Here is an 11,533-nt window from a genome sequence, read left to right on the forward strand (position 1 = left end):
GGACACCCCTCCTGTCCTGGTGCAAACTTTGGGGCCAGGTAAAACATAACCATAAAGCTCTTGGCTCCGGAGTCCTGGGGGTGGGGGACTCTGCCCATCTCGTTCTGACTGCAGCCCCATCAGCCTGCGCCCCTTGCTCTCCACTGGGGCGGAAGGGTGCAGATTAGCCAGCCTGGCGGAACAGCCCGGCTTGGTCCTAATGAGGCCTTGGCCGTCACCTCCAGCTGCTCTAATTGGTGCTGTGAAGCCTGGCACAAAGGGCCGTCTCTGGGCTGCGCACAGGACTGGTGCCCCCAGCCAGGGGGACCGTGTGCCCTGGAGTCCCTTGATCTGGGAGGGGGGCACCCTGCTCCTCCTGGTGGTCTGCACACACCCTGGGAGGGGTATGCGGAGTCCATCCTCTCTCTCCTGGCTAGGGGGTGCCTTGGGGTGGGAGGGTCTCATTGCTTTGGCCCCTTCGGAGCATGTGAGCAGCTGTTCTGCACCCCTGCAGATCAACATTGGGGTGTTCCTGGCTGAGCTCTTCCTGTGCTTCGAGGTGCTCAAGCCGGACTTTGTGCGCCCCAAGGAGCTGGGGGGACTCAAAGGTACCAAGGGGCTGACCTAAGTCTGGGAGGGATGGGTTCTCTTCTCCCCCAGCCATTACCCTGGGGCAAAGCTGCCTCTAATCCCTCCCCTCTGGCTGGCACTAGACACCCTCTCTCCCCCGCCCCCTGGTCACAGTTGGGTGCAGGGGAGGCTGGAGTGCCCTGTTTGAAAGGGGCAGATAATCTCCTGCCTGGGGTCCAGCACAGGAAGTCATGCTGACTGACTGCTTCTGGGACGTGTGTGTGTGGGGGTTCATTGCATTCCCCAGCCATGGGGGACTTCCCCTTCCAGCTGCCTTGCCCCGGCTGTAGCTGCTGCTCCCTGGCCAAGGTTGGGGTGGGGGAGGAGTGGGAGTGGAGCATGCTGGGAGCTGGCTCAGCCCAGACCCAGAACAAAGGCCCTTGTGTCGGCAAAGCCCTTTGAAGGACCTTGGCTGCCGTTCAGGTCGGGGCTGGGGGGCTGGCAGCATAGCCAGGGCGGACGCCGCCTATGCCCGTCCCTGAGGAGTGGCTGGGGGCAGACGCTCACGCTCCGTGCCTGCCTTCCAGATCCGCCTGCGATGAGCGACTCCCTGACGCCCAGCAGTGGGAACAGCAACAGGTGAGTCTTGCACCCCTGCGGCCTGGCCTGGCTGCTGGGGTACCCTAGGAGCTGGTGAGTGAGGGGCCAGGTCTGCTCTGTGCTGGCCCCATCGCCCCAGTGTGGGGCTGGGGGGTGCTATGCTGCAGGGGCTCTGCAGGGGGCGCTCTCACCTGCCAGTCAGTGCTGGCCCCAGTGTGGCACTAGAGGGTGCTCTCGCCAGGTCACTCCTGTCTGACCAGACTGGTAGCACTGGGTCATTCCCTCCCACTGAGCTCTTGATGACTCTTCCATAAAGCTGGTGGGTCTTGGACCAGCCTCCCCTTCATGGTCCCTTGGGGGCCCGCAGCTGGGTCAGCAGAGGTATTGTGGAGCCTGACCCCTCTTCCTCCCCTTGGTGCGGGGGAGGTTCCTCTGGGCTGTGCTGGGGGGCTGGAGTCTCTGCAGCACCTACCTGCTGGGATGCCAGTTTCCAGGCCCTGGCTGGGCTCGTGCGGATGCCCTGACTCGCCTGCCAGCTTAAATAGCACCTGGGTGGGATCAGCTCTGACTTACCAGGTGGACCCCTGCAGCCACTGGTTTGTCCCCCCTCCGGGGGCAGCAAGTGTATCGTGATTGGGGAGGAGAGTGATAAGGGGGCAATTTCCTCCTCCGCCCAGGAAGAGAAACATTCAGTGGGGATGTGAGACTGGGCTGCCCCTCCCCCAAAAGAAAAACCAACACCCCTCACCCCCAACAATTGGATTTTTTTTTTTAAATTAAATGGGTCCCCCCCCCCCACCCAACCTGTGTCTCTGCAGAGCAGGATATTGGCCCAAAACAGCTGTGGGGGTCCCTGGCAGAGCCCTCCCAGAGCTGGGGATTGAACCCAGGGGTCCTGGCTCCCTGCTCCTACTCTAACTACTAGCCCCCACTCCATTCCAGAAGCTGGGGATAGGACCCAGGAGTCCTGACTCATGAATCACAGCTGACTGGAGCTTCAGTTCCTGAACTCCTGCCAGGGCAGAACTTGAATGAAATTAATTTTGTAAAATTCAATCTGAGCCTGACTGGCTTCTGCCCCAGATCACTGCCCCTACCAGTCTTTGACCCAGGCAGAGCGCCCCCTGGTGGACACCTCAGTGTGACACACCATGTGCCCCATACCCAAAGCCGGGAGCCCACTGGTGGGCTGGCACAGGGTGCCTGTGGGTTGCTGCTCAGCCATCTCCTCTGGGGCCAGGTGATGCTGAGCTGGCACCTGTGGGCTCAGGTGTGGGAGGAAATGAGGGGCATATGTGATCTCGTGTGCGGTCTCTCTCACAGTGGTTCCCCGGTGTTCAGCTTCCTACACCCACTCCTGCCAGGCGGGCAGCCGCAGTCACCGCTCAGAGGCTCGCTAGGTGAGATGCCCTGCCCTCTATGGGGGATGGGGTCAGGGAAGGCTCCAGCTATTGCTGGGGCTGTGTGGGATTCAGGCCTGGTCTGACCTCAGCCTGGGGCACTCTCCTGAACGATGCCTGCTGTCTGCGAAGGCCCCCAGCTAGGGAGGGGTGTGTGTGTGTGTGTGGGGGGGGGGGGGGAGGGACAGACCTCCAGGCCCACCCAGCTTCATCTGGACCTGAACCCCTTGAGTTGGCATTCAGGGCCCTGCACTGCCCCTGGACACAAGGGTATAGAGAGGGGCATCGTAATAGACCCAGTCCCTGCCCCAAACCATCCTGGAGGGGGCTGGGGAAAGCTCTGGCTCCCTCTGGGAGGGGGGCACAGGGTGGAGCTGTGGGGTTCCTCGGGGGGTGGGGGTGGATGGTTCTGGGCTGCCTGGGGTGGGGGCTGGATCTGAGCCATCCTGGAGGGCTGGCAGGGTGGGGTCCCAGAATGTTGGGGTGGAACTGAGCTGTTCTGTGAGGTCCCTAAATGGTTTTGGGTCACGAGCTATGGGACATCTGAGAGGGCAGGGTCCTGAGGGTTGGGGTGCTCTGGGCTGTCACAGCAGGAGGCTGGTGTGAGGTCCCAGGGGCTTGGGGGGGCTCCAGGCTGTCTGGGGGGGTTCTGTGTGACCGTATCACTGTGCCCCAGGTTCCATGCACCACTCTACCTCAATGTCCCATGTGGAGGGCGGATTTGGCAAATCCTGGAGCAAGAAACAGCTGAGGTGAGGCAGGAGGGGGCAGTGCGAGTGGGTGGGGAGCATTGCAGGTGTGGGGGCTGGGCCATGGTTCCTTGGGATCTCTGCGGGGAAGGGCCTGTGCCCACTGAGTATGGTGATTTGGTTGTTGGGCCCTAACCCTCTCCTAACAGCCTCCCTCCCCCCTGCTTTCTATGCAAGGGGTTGGAGTGGGGATGGGGATATGGGAGGCGGGGCCTTCTCACCCCCAGGTCTGTGCAGGGGCCAGGGCTGGCACATGTGGGCTGGGGGGGGGACTGTCCTGTTCTGCGGGCATGGCTTGTTTCTGCACAGCCAGACTCTGGCCCCCTGCTGTCCTCGCAGCCATCTGTGCTCTGTGCAGGGGGCGGGGCCTGTTCCCCCCCGAGGTGGGCATGGTGGGGCAGGGCCTGTCCCTGCCCAGCGCCTCACCCCTCCTTTCCCCGCAGCCACCCACTGTCACAGGCCGTGTCGTTCAGCATCCCCTTTGGGCTGGACAGCGACGTGGACATAGTGATGGGGAACCCCGTGGGCATGCTGCGCTCCATCAGCTCAGACAGCCTGGCACCTGTGCCCACCTGCCTGGCCAGCTCCTCTGGCCCGCCCCCTGAGGACGCCGCCCAGAGGCTGGCCAAGGACGAGGCCCCCAACGGGCTGGTGGCGCCGCACCGGACGGTGCATAAGGTGGCGCTGTCTGCCAAGGGGGTTGCGGAGCGCGAGGGCCCCCCAGTGGAGAACGGGCTGGCAGATGGGTACCCTGACCTGCCCACCATTGAGGAGGCCCTGCAGATCATCCACAGCAGTGAGCGCCTGCACCCTGAGGGGGCGGCCGACGGCTTCTACCTGCATTCACCAGAGCCCCCCAAGCCCCCCCGGGCACCGGAGCCCACGCCACCACTGGCTGTCTACCGCTTCCACAGCGGGCCTCCCAATGGGCGTGCTGAGGGCCCCACCCCACCTGGAGACGGCAGCCTGGACTCGGATGCCGAGGACCCCGCCCACCCGCCTGGCACCAAGGACGACACCTCCTCGGGCCTGAGCTCACTGAGCTCCCAGCCCGACAGCGCAGGCTCCTCGGGCGCCGGCGTGCGCATGACCAGCTTCGCCGAGCGCAAGAAGAAGCTGACAGCCCCCGAGGGCAAGGCCTTGCAGAAGAGCACTGGTGAGAGCTCGGAGGCGGGTGCTGTGCCCCCCGAGGACAGCCCTGGCCGCAGCCCTGCCCTGAGCTCGGAGATGAACCAGTTGGGCGCTCGGCTGGAGGAGAAGCGGCGTGCCATTGAGGCGCAGAAGAAGCGCATCGAGGCCATATTTGCCAAGCACCGCCAGCGCCTGGGCAAGAGCGCCTTCCTGCAGCTCAAGCGCAGGGATGGGGGGGGAGAGGAGGAGGAGGAGGAGGGGGAGGCCAAGCTGTCGCTGGAGGAGCGGCTGGCCCGGCTGGAGGCAGAGGACGCGGGGGGCGGCCCGCAGGCGCAGGCCGAGGAGGAGGGCCCAGGCCAGGGCCACCTGGAGAAGCAGGTGACGTTCTCGCCAGAGATCAAGGGGGCCCCCCTGGACGAGAACCTGGGCGATTATAACCGGGCCGTGGCCAAGCTGAACACGGCGCTGAGCTCCCTGCAGCTGGACATGCAGCGCCTGAGCCAGCAGCAGCAGCGCCTGCTCCAGGAGAAGAAGCCCAGCCAGGCCTGGGTCATCCCAGCCCCCAAGGGCCCCGCCCCGCGGGCCAGCCGGGAATTCGTGCCACCCCGCTCCGTGGAGCTCTCGTCCTCCTCGCCCTCGCCCTCCCGTAAGCCCCCCGTCCCTGCTGCGCCCTGCTCACCCCAGCCAGCCCCCAAGAAGGCTGCCCCCACGCCCCCCAAGAGTCCCAAGCATGCCCGGCCCGTGGAGCTGAAGCTGCCCCCACTGACACGGGTGCTGACGCCCCCCCACAATGTGGACACCCTGCCCCATCTGCGCAAGTTCTCGCCCAGCCAGGTGCCCGTGCAGACCCGTTCCTCCATCTACTTCTCGGAGGAGACACCTGGGCCGGAGCAGCTGCTTGAGTCCCCTGAGCTGGAGACCCAGGGCAACCTGCGCCCAGTGGCCTCCGTGGTGCCACAGAGCGGGGTGGGCAGTGCCCGGGTGTCCGGGGACGGCACCAGTGATGTGTCCTCACCGGGTGAGCGGCGGAGCAGCCTCATTGAGATCCCGCTGTCCAGCCTCCAGGCTGAGGAGGGCGACAGGGATGACTCGCTGGAGGAGTCGCTGACCGAGGTGCTGGACACGGAGCCACGGGCTGGCCTGGGCTTCTTCTTCAAGGTGAGAGCCAGGCCACATAGGACAGAGCCATGCACCCCACTGCCCCAGGGTACCCCTCCCACGGCCCATCGCTGTACTGCCTGCCAGAGCCTGTCTCGACCACAACCTGCCATCCTGTCACAGGAGCCCCTGGATTGGGAGTGTTCTGCTCTGGGGAGGGGGGGCGCAGGGAATGGGACACGGGGCCTTTCCCCTCTAGGGGTGCTGTCGCCTGAACCAGCCAGTTTCCCAGTGCTGGGTTCTGTGGGGTTCCCTCCCTCCCAGGCTCCCTTGGGTCACAGCCAACTTCTTCCTGTAGGGAAATCCTAGGGCTGCTGTTTTTGCGTCCCTGCGTCCCCCAGGTGCCCTCTCTGAGCAGGCTCCTCCCCCAGGGTCTGCAGCAGGGGGCTGGCTGGGATGCAGTCCTGCCCGTCTGGTGCCATGGCATCGACCAGTGTCTTGGCAGGGTGTGGCTGTGGGTCGCCCCTGCCCCAGTGGGCCATATGGGGGCAGTGCTATGGGATGTTGGCTTAGCTGTACAGTTAACCCTTTGGAGTCTGCCACAATGAGTCTATTGCCTAGAACACATGACATGGAGGGATGGGGGTGTAGGGTCCATGGGAGTTGGGCACCTCAGAATCTTTGTGGCTCTGGGTCTAGCTATTGTCGTTTTTTTTTTTTTTTTTTTGCTTAACTCCCACATGCTGGGGCTGCATGGGGGACGCTGCAGGGGGTTAACTGACCTGAGAGCAGCAAGGGGACCTGGGTCTCACGCTGCCATCCGGGTCTCACAAGCCATAGCTGTAGGACTGCCTAGGAAATGACTCGTTCCCCTGGGGAACTCCTTGCCTCAGGATAGTGCCCAGGGCAGGAGCTTAGCTGGCTCTGAGGATTAGATATTGGTCTGGGCAACACCACTGCTGTTACAGGCCTGTATGGTCAGTATTTGCCCCTGAGCAGGGTGGCTTCCTGCCCCTCCCTCTGAAGCAGCAGGTTAGTGGCCCAGCTTGGCTGTGGGCTGGGATAGCTGGGCCCTGCCCTCAGCTGCATGGCTTTCTGGGGCCCCTGTGGCTTATGCTGAGGCCAGTGGGGCTGGGGGGTGCTGGGATACCCAGGATGCACTAAGGCTTGTTCTGGCTTCATGGGGATGTGCCCTGCCCTTGCTGGAGCTGTGGCAGTGCTCCGTGTGCCTGGGGCCTGCTGTGTGCCCACATGCCGCCTGTCGCTGCTGCCGGCGGACCCTGGCCCTCCCGCTCACTAGCTCCGTCCCTGCCCAGGACGATGAGAAGCCGGAGGACGAGATGGCCCAGAAGCGGGCCAGCCTGCTGGAGCGCCAGGCGCGCCGCAACGAGGAGGCGCGGCAGCGGAAGCAGTGGCTGGAGGCTGAGAAGGAGCAGAAGGAGGAGGCAGCCAGGTGGGGGGTAGGGGCCCATGTTGGGTGGCACCCAGGGGGGTGGAGGCTGGTGCCAGGGTGGTGCTTAGGAGGAGGGCATGACTGGGCAGCATCAGGGTGGAGCCCAGGTCTGCAGGTACCCAGGGGTGGGGGGCTGGTCTGAGCAGCATGGGGTGGTGCAGGGAGCCCTGCCGCAGGGCTGGCTGGGCGGCTCTGGGGCAGAGCCCAGCCCCTAAGGGCCATGCTCCCCGTGCCAGGCTGCAGGTGGAGGAACGCCCGCGGCCGGAGGAGGAAGCAAGCCCACGGCGCGGCGACTTCACGCGCCAGGAGTACCTGCGGCGCCACCAGCTGAAGCTCATGGAGGACCTGGACAAGGTGCTGCGGCAGAAGCCAACCACGGTGCGCGCCCTCAAGAAGGGGCGGCCCAAGACGGTATTCTGCGACGACTCGGCCCTGGCCCGCAGCCCGGTCAAGGGGCTCCTCGGTACGGTTGGGGGGAGGGTGGTTCATGGACAGTGGGTGTGGGGGGGAGATGGGTTCATGGGGGCCACCCCTTGCCCAGCTGTCCCGCACAGCCGAACCCCGTACTCCAGGACCTGGAGGGCCCAGGAGCCAAGTCTGACTTAACTCTGGGGGGGGGTGGTGCTTTTTTGGGGGGCTGGGGAATGTTTTGGGTGCCCTCTGACAGAGATCTCTACCCCCCAGGCTCCAGGCTCAGCAAGGTGTACTCCCAATCGACCCTGTCCCTCTCCACTGTGGCCAACGAGCCTGGGAACTCGCTGATGGTCAAGAGACCCTCCAGGTGAGAGCGTTGGAGAGCGGGCTGGGCAAGTAACCCCTGTGCTTCTCCATTGCCTGGCCTCCCCCCGCCCCGGATTCTGCCACTTTAGATACTGGGGTCAGGGGCAGCATTCATTCTGGCTCCTCCCAGGGGCCTGGAGCAAGGGGAGAAAGCAGCATAGTGCCCATTGGCAGGGGAAACCCCAGGCTGAGGGGCTGGCCTGGGGATCCCTGGAGTCCTTCCTCCCTTCTTGGGAGAGTGGGGGGTGGAGTCTCCTGTGGGGGCAGTGATGGAGATGGAAGGTTTTGGGGGTGGTGACTCCCAGGGAGCTGGAGGGTGAGGGGGGTTTGACTGGCTCCTGCATTGGAACTCCTGCCCTGTCTCTAACTGCCCCCCTGCCCCACAGAGCCGCATCCCCCTCGGGCCTGATGTCCCCCAGCCGTCTGCTGGGCAGCCAGAGCCGTGAGCGGGACTGGGAGAACGCATCAACTGCCTCGTCACCTGCCTCTGTGCCAGAGTACACAGGTGAGACAGACACCACCTTTCCCCCCCGCCCCGCCCCTCCTCTGGCCCAGAGTACATGGGTGAGACCCCCACCTCTGTGCCTGAGTACATGAATGAGACCCCCCCCCCCCCACACTGCCCCTACTCGGGCCCAGAGTACACAGGTGAGTCACCCCTGCCGCCCTTCCTCCAGCCCAGAGCACATGGAAGAGAGACCCCCCCCCTCCCTGCCTCCCCACACCTCTACTGCTCCTCCAGATCCCCTCCTGCCCTGCCTTCCCCTACCACCCTGTCTCCATCCAGAGTATGTGGGTAAGATCCCTGCCCATTGCCTCATTTTCCCCCCCCTTCCCTTTACCCCACTGCCTCCTCCCAGCCTCCATCCCCAAGTAAACAAGTGAGACCCCTTCCTTCTCCTGCTCTGCCTCCACCACCCCTACTTCCATCCCTGAGTACCCAGGTGCCAGGCCCCAAGCTGGGAAAGTCTCTGGGAGGAAGCCCTTCGCTTCACTCTTCCTCCAGGACAGGCCACACAGCCTCCCCGCTTCCTGTCCAGCTGAGACAGACCCTGATAGAGACCCGTCCACGCCGCAGGGCCCGATGCCCTCAGCCCAGGTGACGGGGCCACTCACCCAGCGTTATCAGAACAGTCGGGTTTCTTAGCCACCTGGACCCCAGCCTGGGAAGTCCTTAGGCCAGCCCAGAGCAATGATGGGTGCCGTGAGCCTGGCCAAGCCCCTACGTTCAGGCTCTGTCTGACCTCCTTGGCTAGATCCCAGGTGGGAGCCCCGACTCCTTCCAGCAGCTAATGCTCCCCCACCCCCGTCTTCGAGCTGGGGTCTGTGCTCTGTGGCAAGGCTGGGAAATCCCTCTCCTGTGGGTGCTGGGGCAAGGTGCCAGTGTCCTGTACCATTGTTTTCTCACATTTTCGGTTAAGGACTGGCTGAAGCCAACCCCTGTTTAAAGGCCCATGCTGGCTCAATGCCATTTAGACCTGTCTCTTAGCCTGCCCTGAGAGCAAACAGTACTCCCACATGCAGAATATAGGGGAAACTGAGGCACAGAGGATTCATTAAAAAGTTCCCACTTTGTGATAATGGCTGAGTCCCACCCAGGCTCTCACCTGCCTCCACCTCTTGCTGCCTTCCCCAGGCCTGAGTACACAGCTGAAGACTCTCTCCCCGCCACGCACCCTCTAGCTGCCACCTCCATCCCCCTGGACATTGATTAGAACTACCTGGGCTGGTCTATTGGCTGGCTGGGGCCCAGTGGGAGGTCCCCTGGGGGTGCGGGCAGGGCCTGGTGGGGCAGTTCCTAGATCACTGGATCTAGCTCTAACCCACTCTCCCTGGCAGGGCCCAAACTGTACAAAGAGCTGAGTGCCAAGTCCAACAAGCACATCATCCACAACGCACTGTCACACTGCTGTCTGGCTGGCCGTGTCAACGAGCCCCACAAGAACAAGATCCTGGAGGTGAGGGGGAAAGGAGGGTGGGGGTGGGCAGCTCTTACTTCCCCCATCCTGGAGCAGGCAGTGGCTGGGGGTTCAATGGGTTAGGGGGCCCTTGTATTGTGGGGTTGAGGGCTTGCCTGGTCTCTTAACCTCCCCTCTGCCCCCCAGGAGATGGAGAAGAGCAAAGCCCACCACTTCCTGATCCTGTTCCGAGACTCCAGCTGCCAGTTCCGGGCACTCTACACGCCAGCAGGGGAGACGGAGGAGCTGATGCGCTTGACGGGCTACGGTCCCCGCACCATCAGCCTGGCCATGATTGAGGGCATCTACAAGTACAGCTCAGACCGCAAGCGCTTCACCCAGATCCCCACTAAGACCATGTCCATGAACGTTGATGCCATCACCATCCAGGGCCACCTCTGGCAGACCAAGAAGCCAGGCACCCCCAAGAAGCCAGGCACCCCTAAATAACCTCTCCTGGCCTCTCTGGGCTGAGAGCCCTTCACACAGCTGCTGCTGCAGGACCCCTGTGCCCTGGCTGTGTGCCCAGGCAGGGCCCAGCAAAGGGGGAAGGGCTTATCCTGGGAACTGCCAAATACACTAAAACTATGGGGTCAAAAGGCATGGGGGGAGAGCTGCCTTGGTAAGGCCTGGCTGTACCCCCACCCTAGGCTGAGGGGAGGGGCTAGGTGCCCCTAGACTGGCTACTCTGCTCTCTGCCCCCCTCCCAACCATCTGAATGTCAGACTGCACCCCAGGGGCATGTCTCTCCCCCTCCCTCCATGAGGTGTGGATCAGGGCCTGGCCCCTGGGCTGTGTATATTATACATAACTATACAGAAATTGAGCTATTTAAATGATTTTGCAATGATTTGTATATAGTGAATTGCATTTGATAAGCAGGTTGGGATGGGCCTGGTGTGAGGGACAAGGGGTGGGTGGGTGTCTGTCTGTCTCCATGTCTTGTCTATTTTGTATCTTCTAAGCTTCTGTCACAATGGAATTGTGTTTGAACTCCCCCCTCCTTGCAGGAGGGGTGCTGGGCACAGGACTAGGTACCAGGGGCACTGCCTCAGGCTCTGGGTGGGAGGGGACCTGGCCTCTGGGAAATGAGACAGCCTGGCCTGAGCCCACCTGCAGCTGCCCCAGGGAGCAGGACTCCCTGTGCCCATAGCTCCCCCCACCCCTCCTAGCCCAGGTGGCTGCTGTCTGTGCCCCTGTTTGGGGCTGGAGTGCTGTCCTGCCAGCCCCATCCCTTCCTGGGTGGCTGTGTCCAGCTGGGAGGGGCCTGCTCCCTTCTAAGGGGCTGGCTGGAGCTGAGCCTGGTCAGTGATACCCCCCAAGCACAGATGCCTGAGCCTGGTCAGGTGATCCCCCTGGGCCCCCCAAGCACTGATACCTAGGTGAAAGGGGGGCAGGGCCTGCTGGCTCCTTGTGGCAGAGGGGGTGCTGGGCAATGCTGTAATGAGCTGGCAGGGACCTCACCCTGTCACTTAATAAAGTAACTTAAAGGTGCTTCTGTCTCTGCCTGGTTCCTCCTCAGAAGAGCAGCCTCACCCTGCTGCCCCAGCACACCAGGGAATTGGGCTCCAGGTGTCAGGGAGCCTGGGTTCCAACCCCAGCTTAGGGAAGGGTGAGTCAAGAAGATCCACGCTGGGGGGCCTAGGCATCAGGACTCCCAGAGGAGGCTTCTGGTTTCAGTTGAATCCCACATGGAAAATTTTTCCTTGTGGTTTTATGGTGGAAAAACAAACTTTTCAATGCTCTGGCCCAGCCCTTGCTGGTGCTCAGAGCCTGAGCCAAGGGCTGCATGTGGAAAATGGGGACCTGGTCTCC

At 63.1% G+C, this 11,533-nt stretch overlaps 1 protein-coding gene across 3 annotated transcripts in view; it reads left to right on the forward strand.

Annotated features, from left to right (window-relative positions):
* The window catches only part of CAMSAP3 (calmodulin regulated spectrin associated protein family member 3), a 34,227-nt gene extending 23,698 nt beyond the window's left edge, over positions 1 to 10,529 (forward strand). For all 3 annotated transcript variants that reach the window (XM_074935100.1, XM_074935101.1, XM_074935102.1), the window contains 11 exons: positions 494 to 587; positions 1,137 to 1,188; positions 2,473 to 2,549; positions 3,226 to 3,301; positions 3,742 to 5,587; positions 6,844 to 6,980; positions 7,217 to 7,443; positions 7,665 to 7,761; positions 8,147 to 8,265; positions 9,600 to 9,718; positions 9,866 to 10,529. In XM_074935100.1, the coding sequence (XP_074791201.1) occupies positions 494 to 587; positions 1,137 to 1,188; positions 2,473 to 2,549; positions 3,226 to 3,301; positions 3,742 to 5,587; positions 6,844 to 6,980; positions 7,217 to 7,443; positions 7,665 to 7,761; positions 8,147 to 8,265; positions 9,600 to 9,718; positions 9,866 to 10,168 (3,147 nt within the window). In that variant the 3' untranslated portion in view covers positions 10,169 to 10,529. The remainder of the gene's footprint in view (positions 1 to 493; positions 588 to 1,136; positions 1,189 to 2,472; positions 2,550 to 3,225; positions 3,302 to 3,741; positions 5,588 to 6,843; positions 6,981 to 7,216; positions 7,444 to 7,664; positions 7,762 to 8,146; positions 8,266 to 9,599; positions 9,719 to 9,865) is intronic.
* The last annotated feature ends 1,004 nt before the right edge of the window (positions 10,530 to 11,533 follow it).

Source organism: Natator depressus, chromosome 20, assembly GCF_965152275.1.
Source record: "Natator depressus isolate rNatDep1 chromosome 20, rNatDep2.hap1, whole genome shotgun sequence".
NCBI classification, from domain to species: Eukaryota; Metazoa; Chordata; order Testudines; family Cheloniidae; genus Natator; species Natator depressus.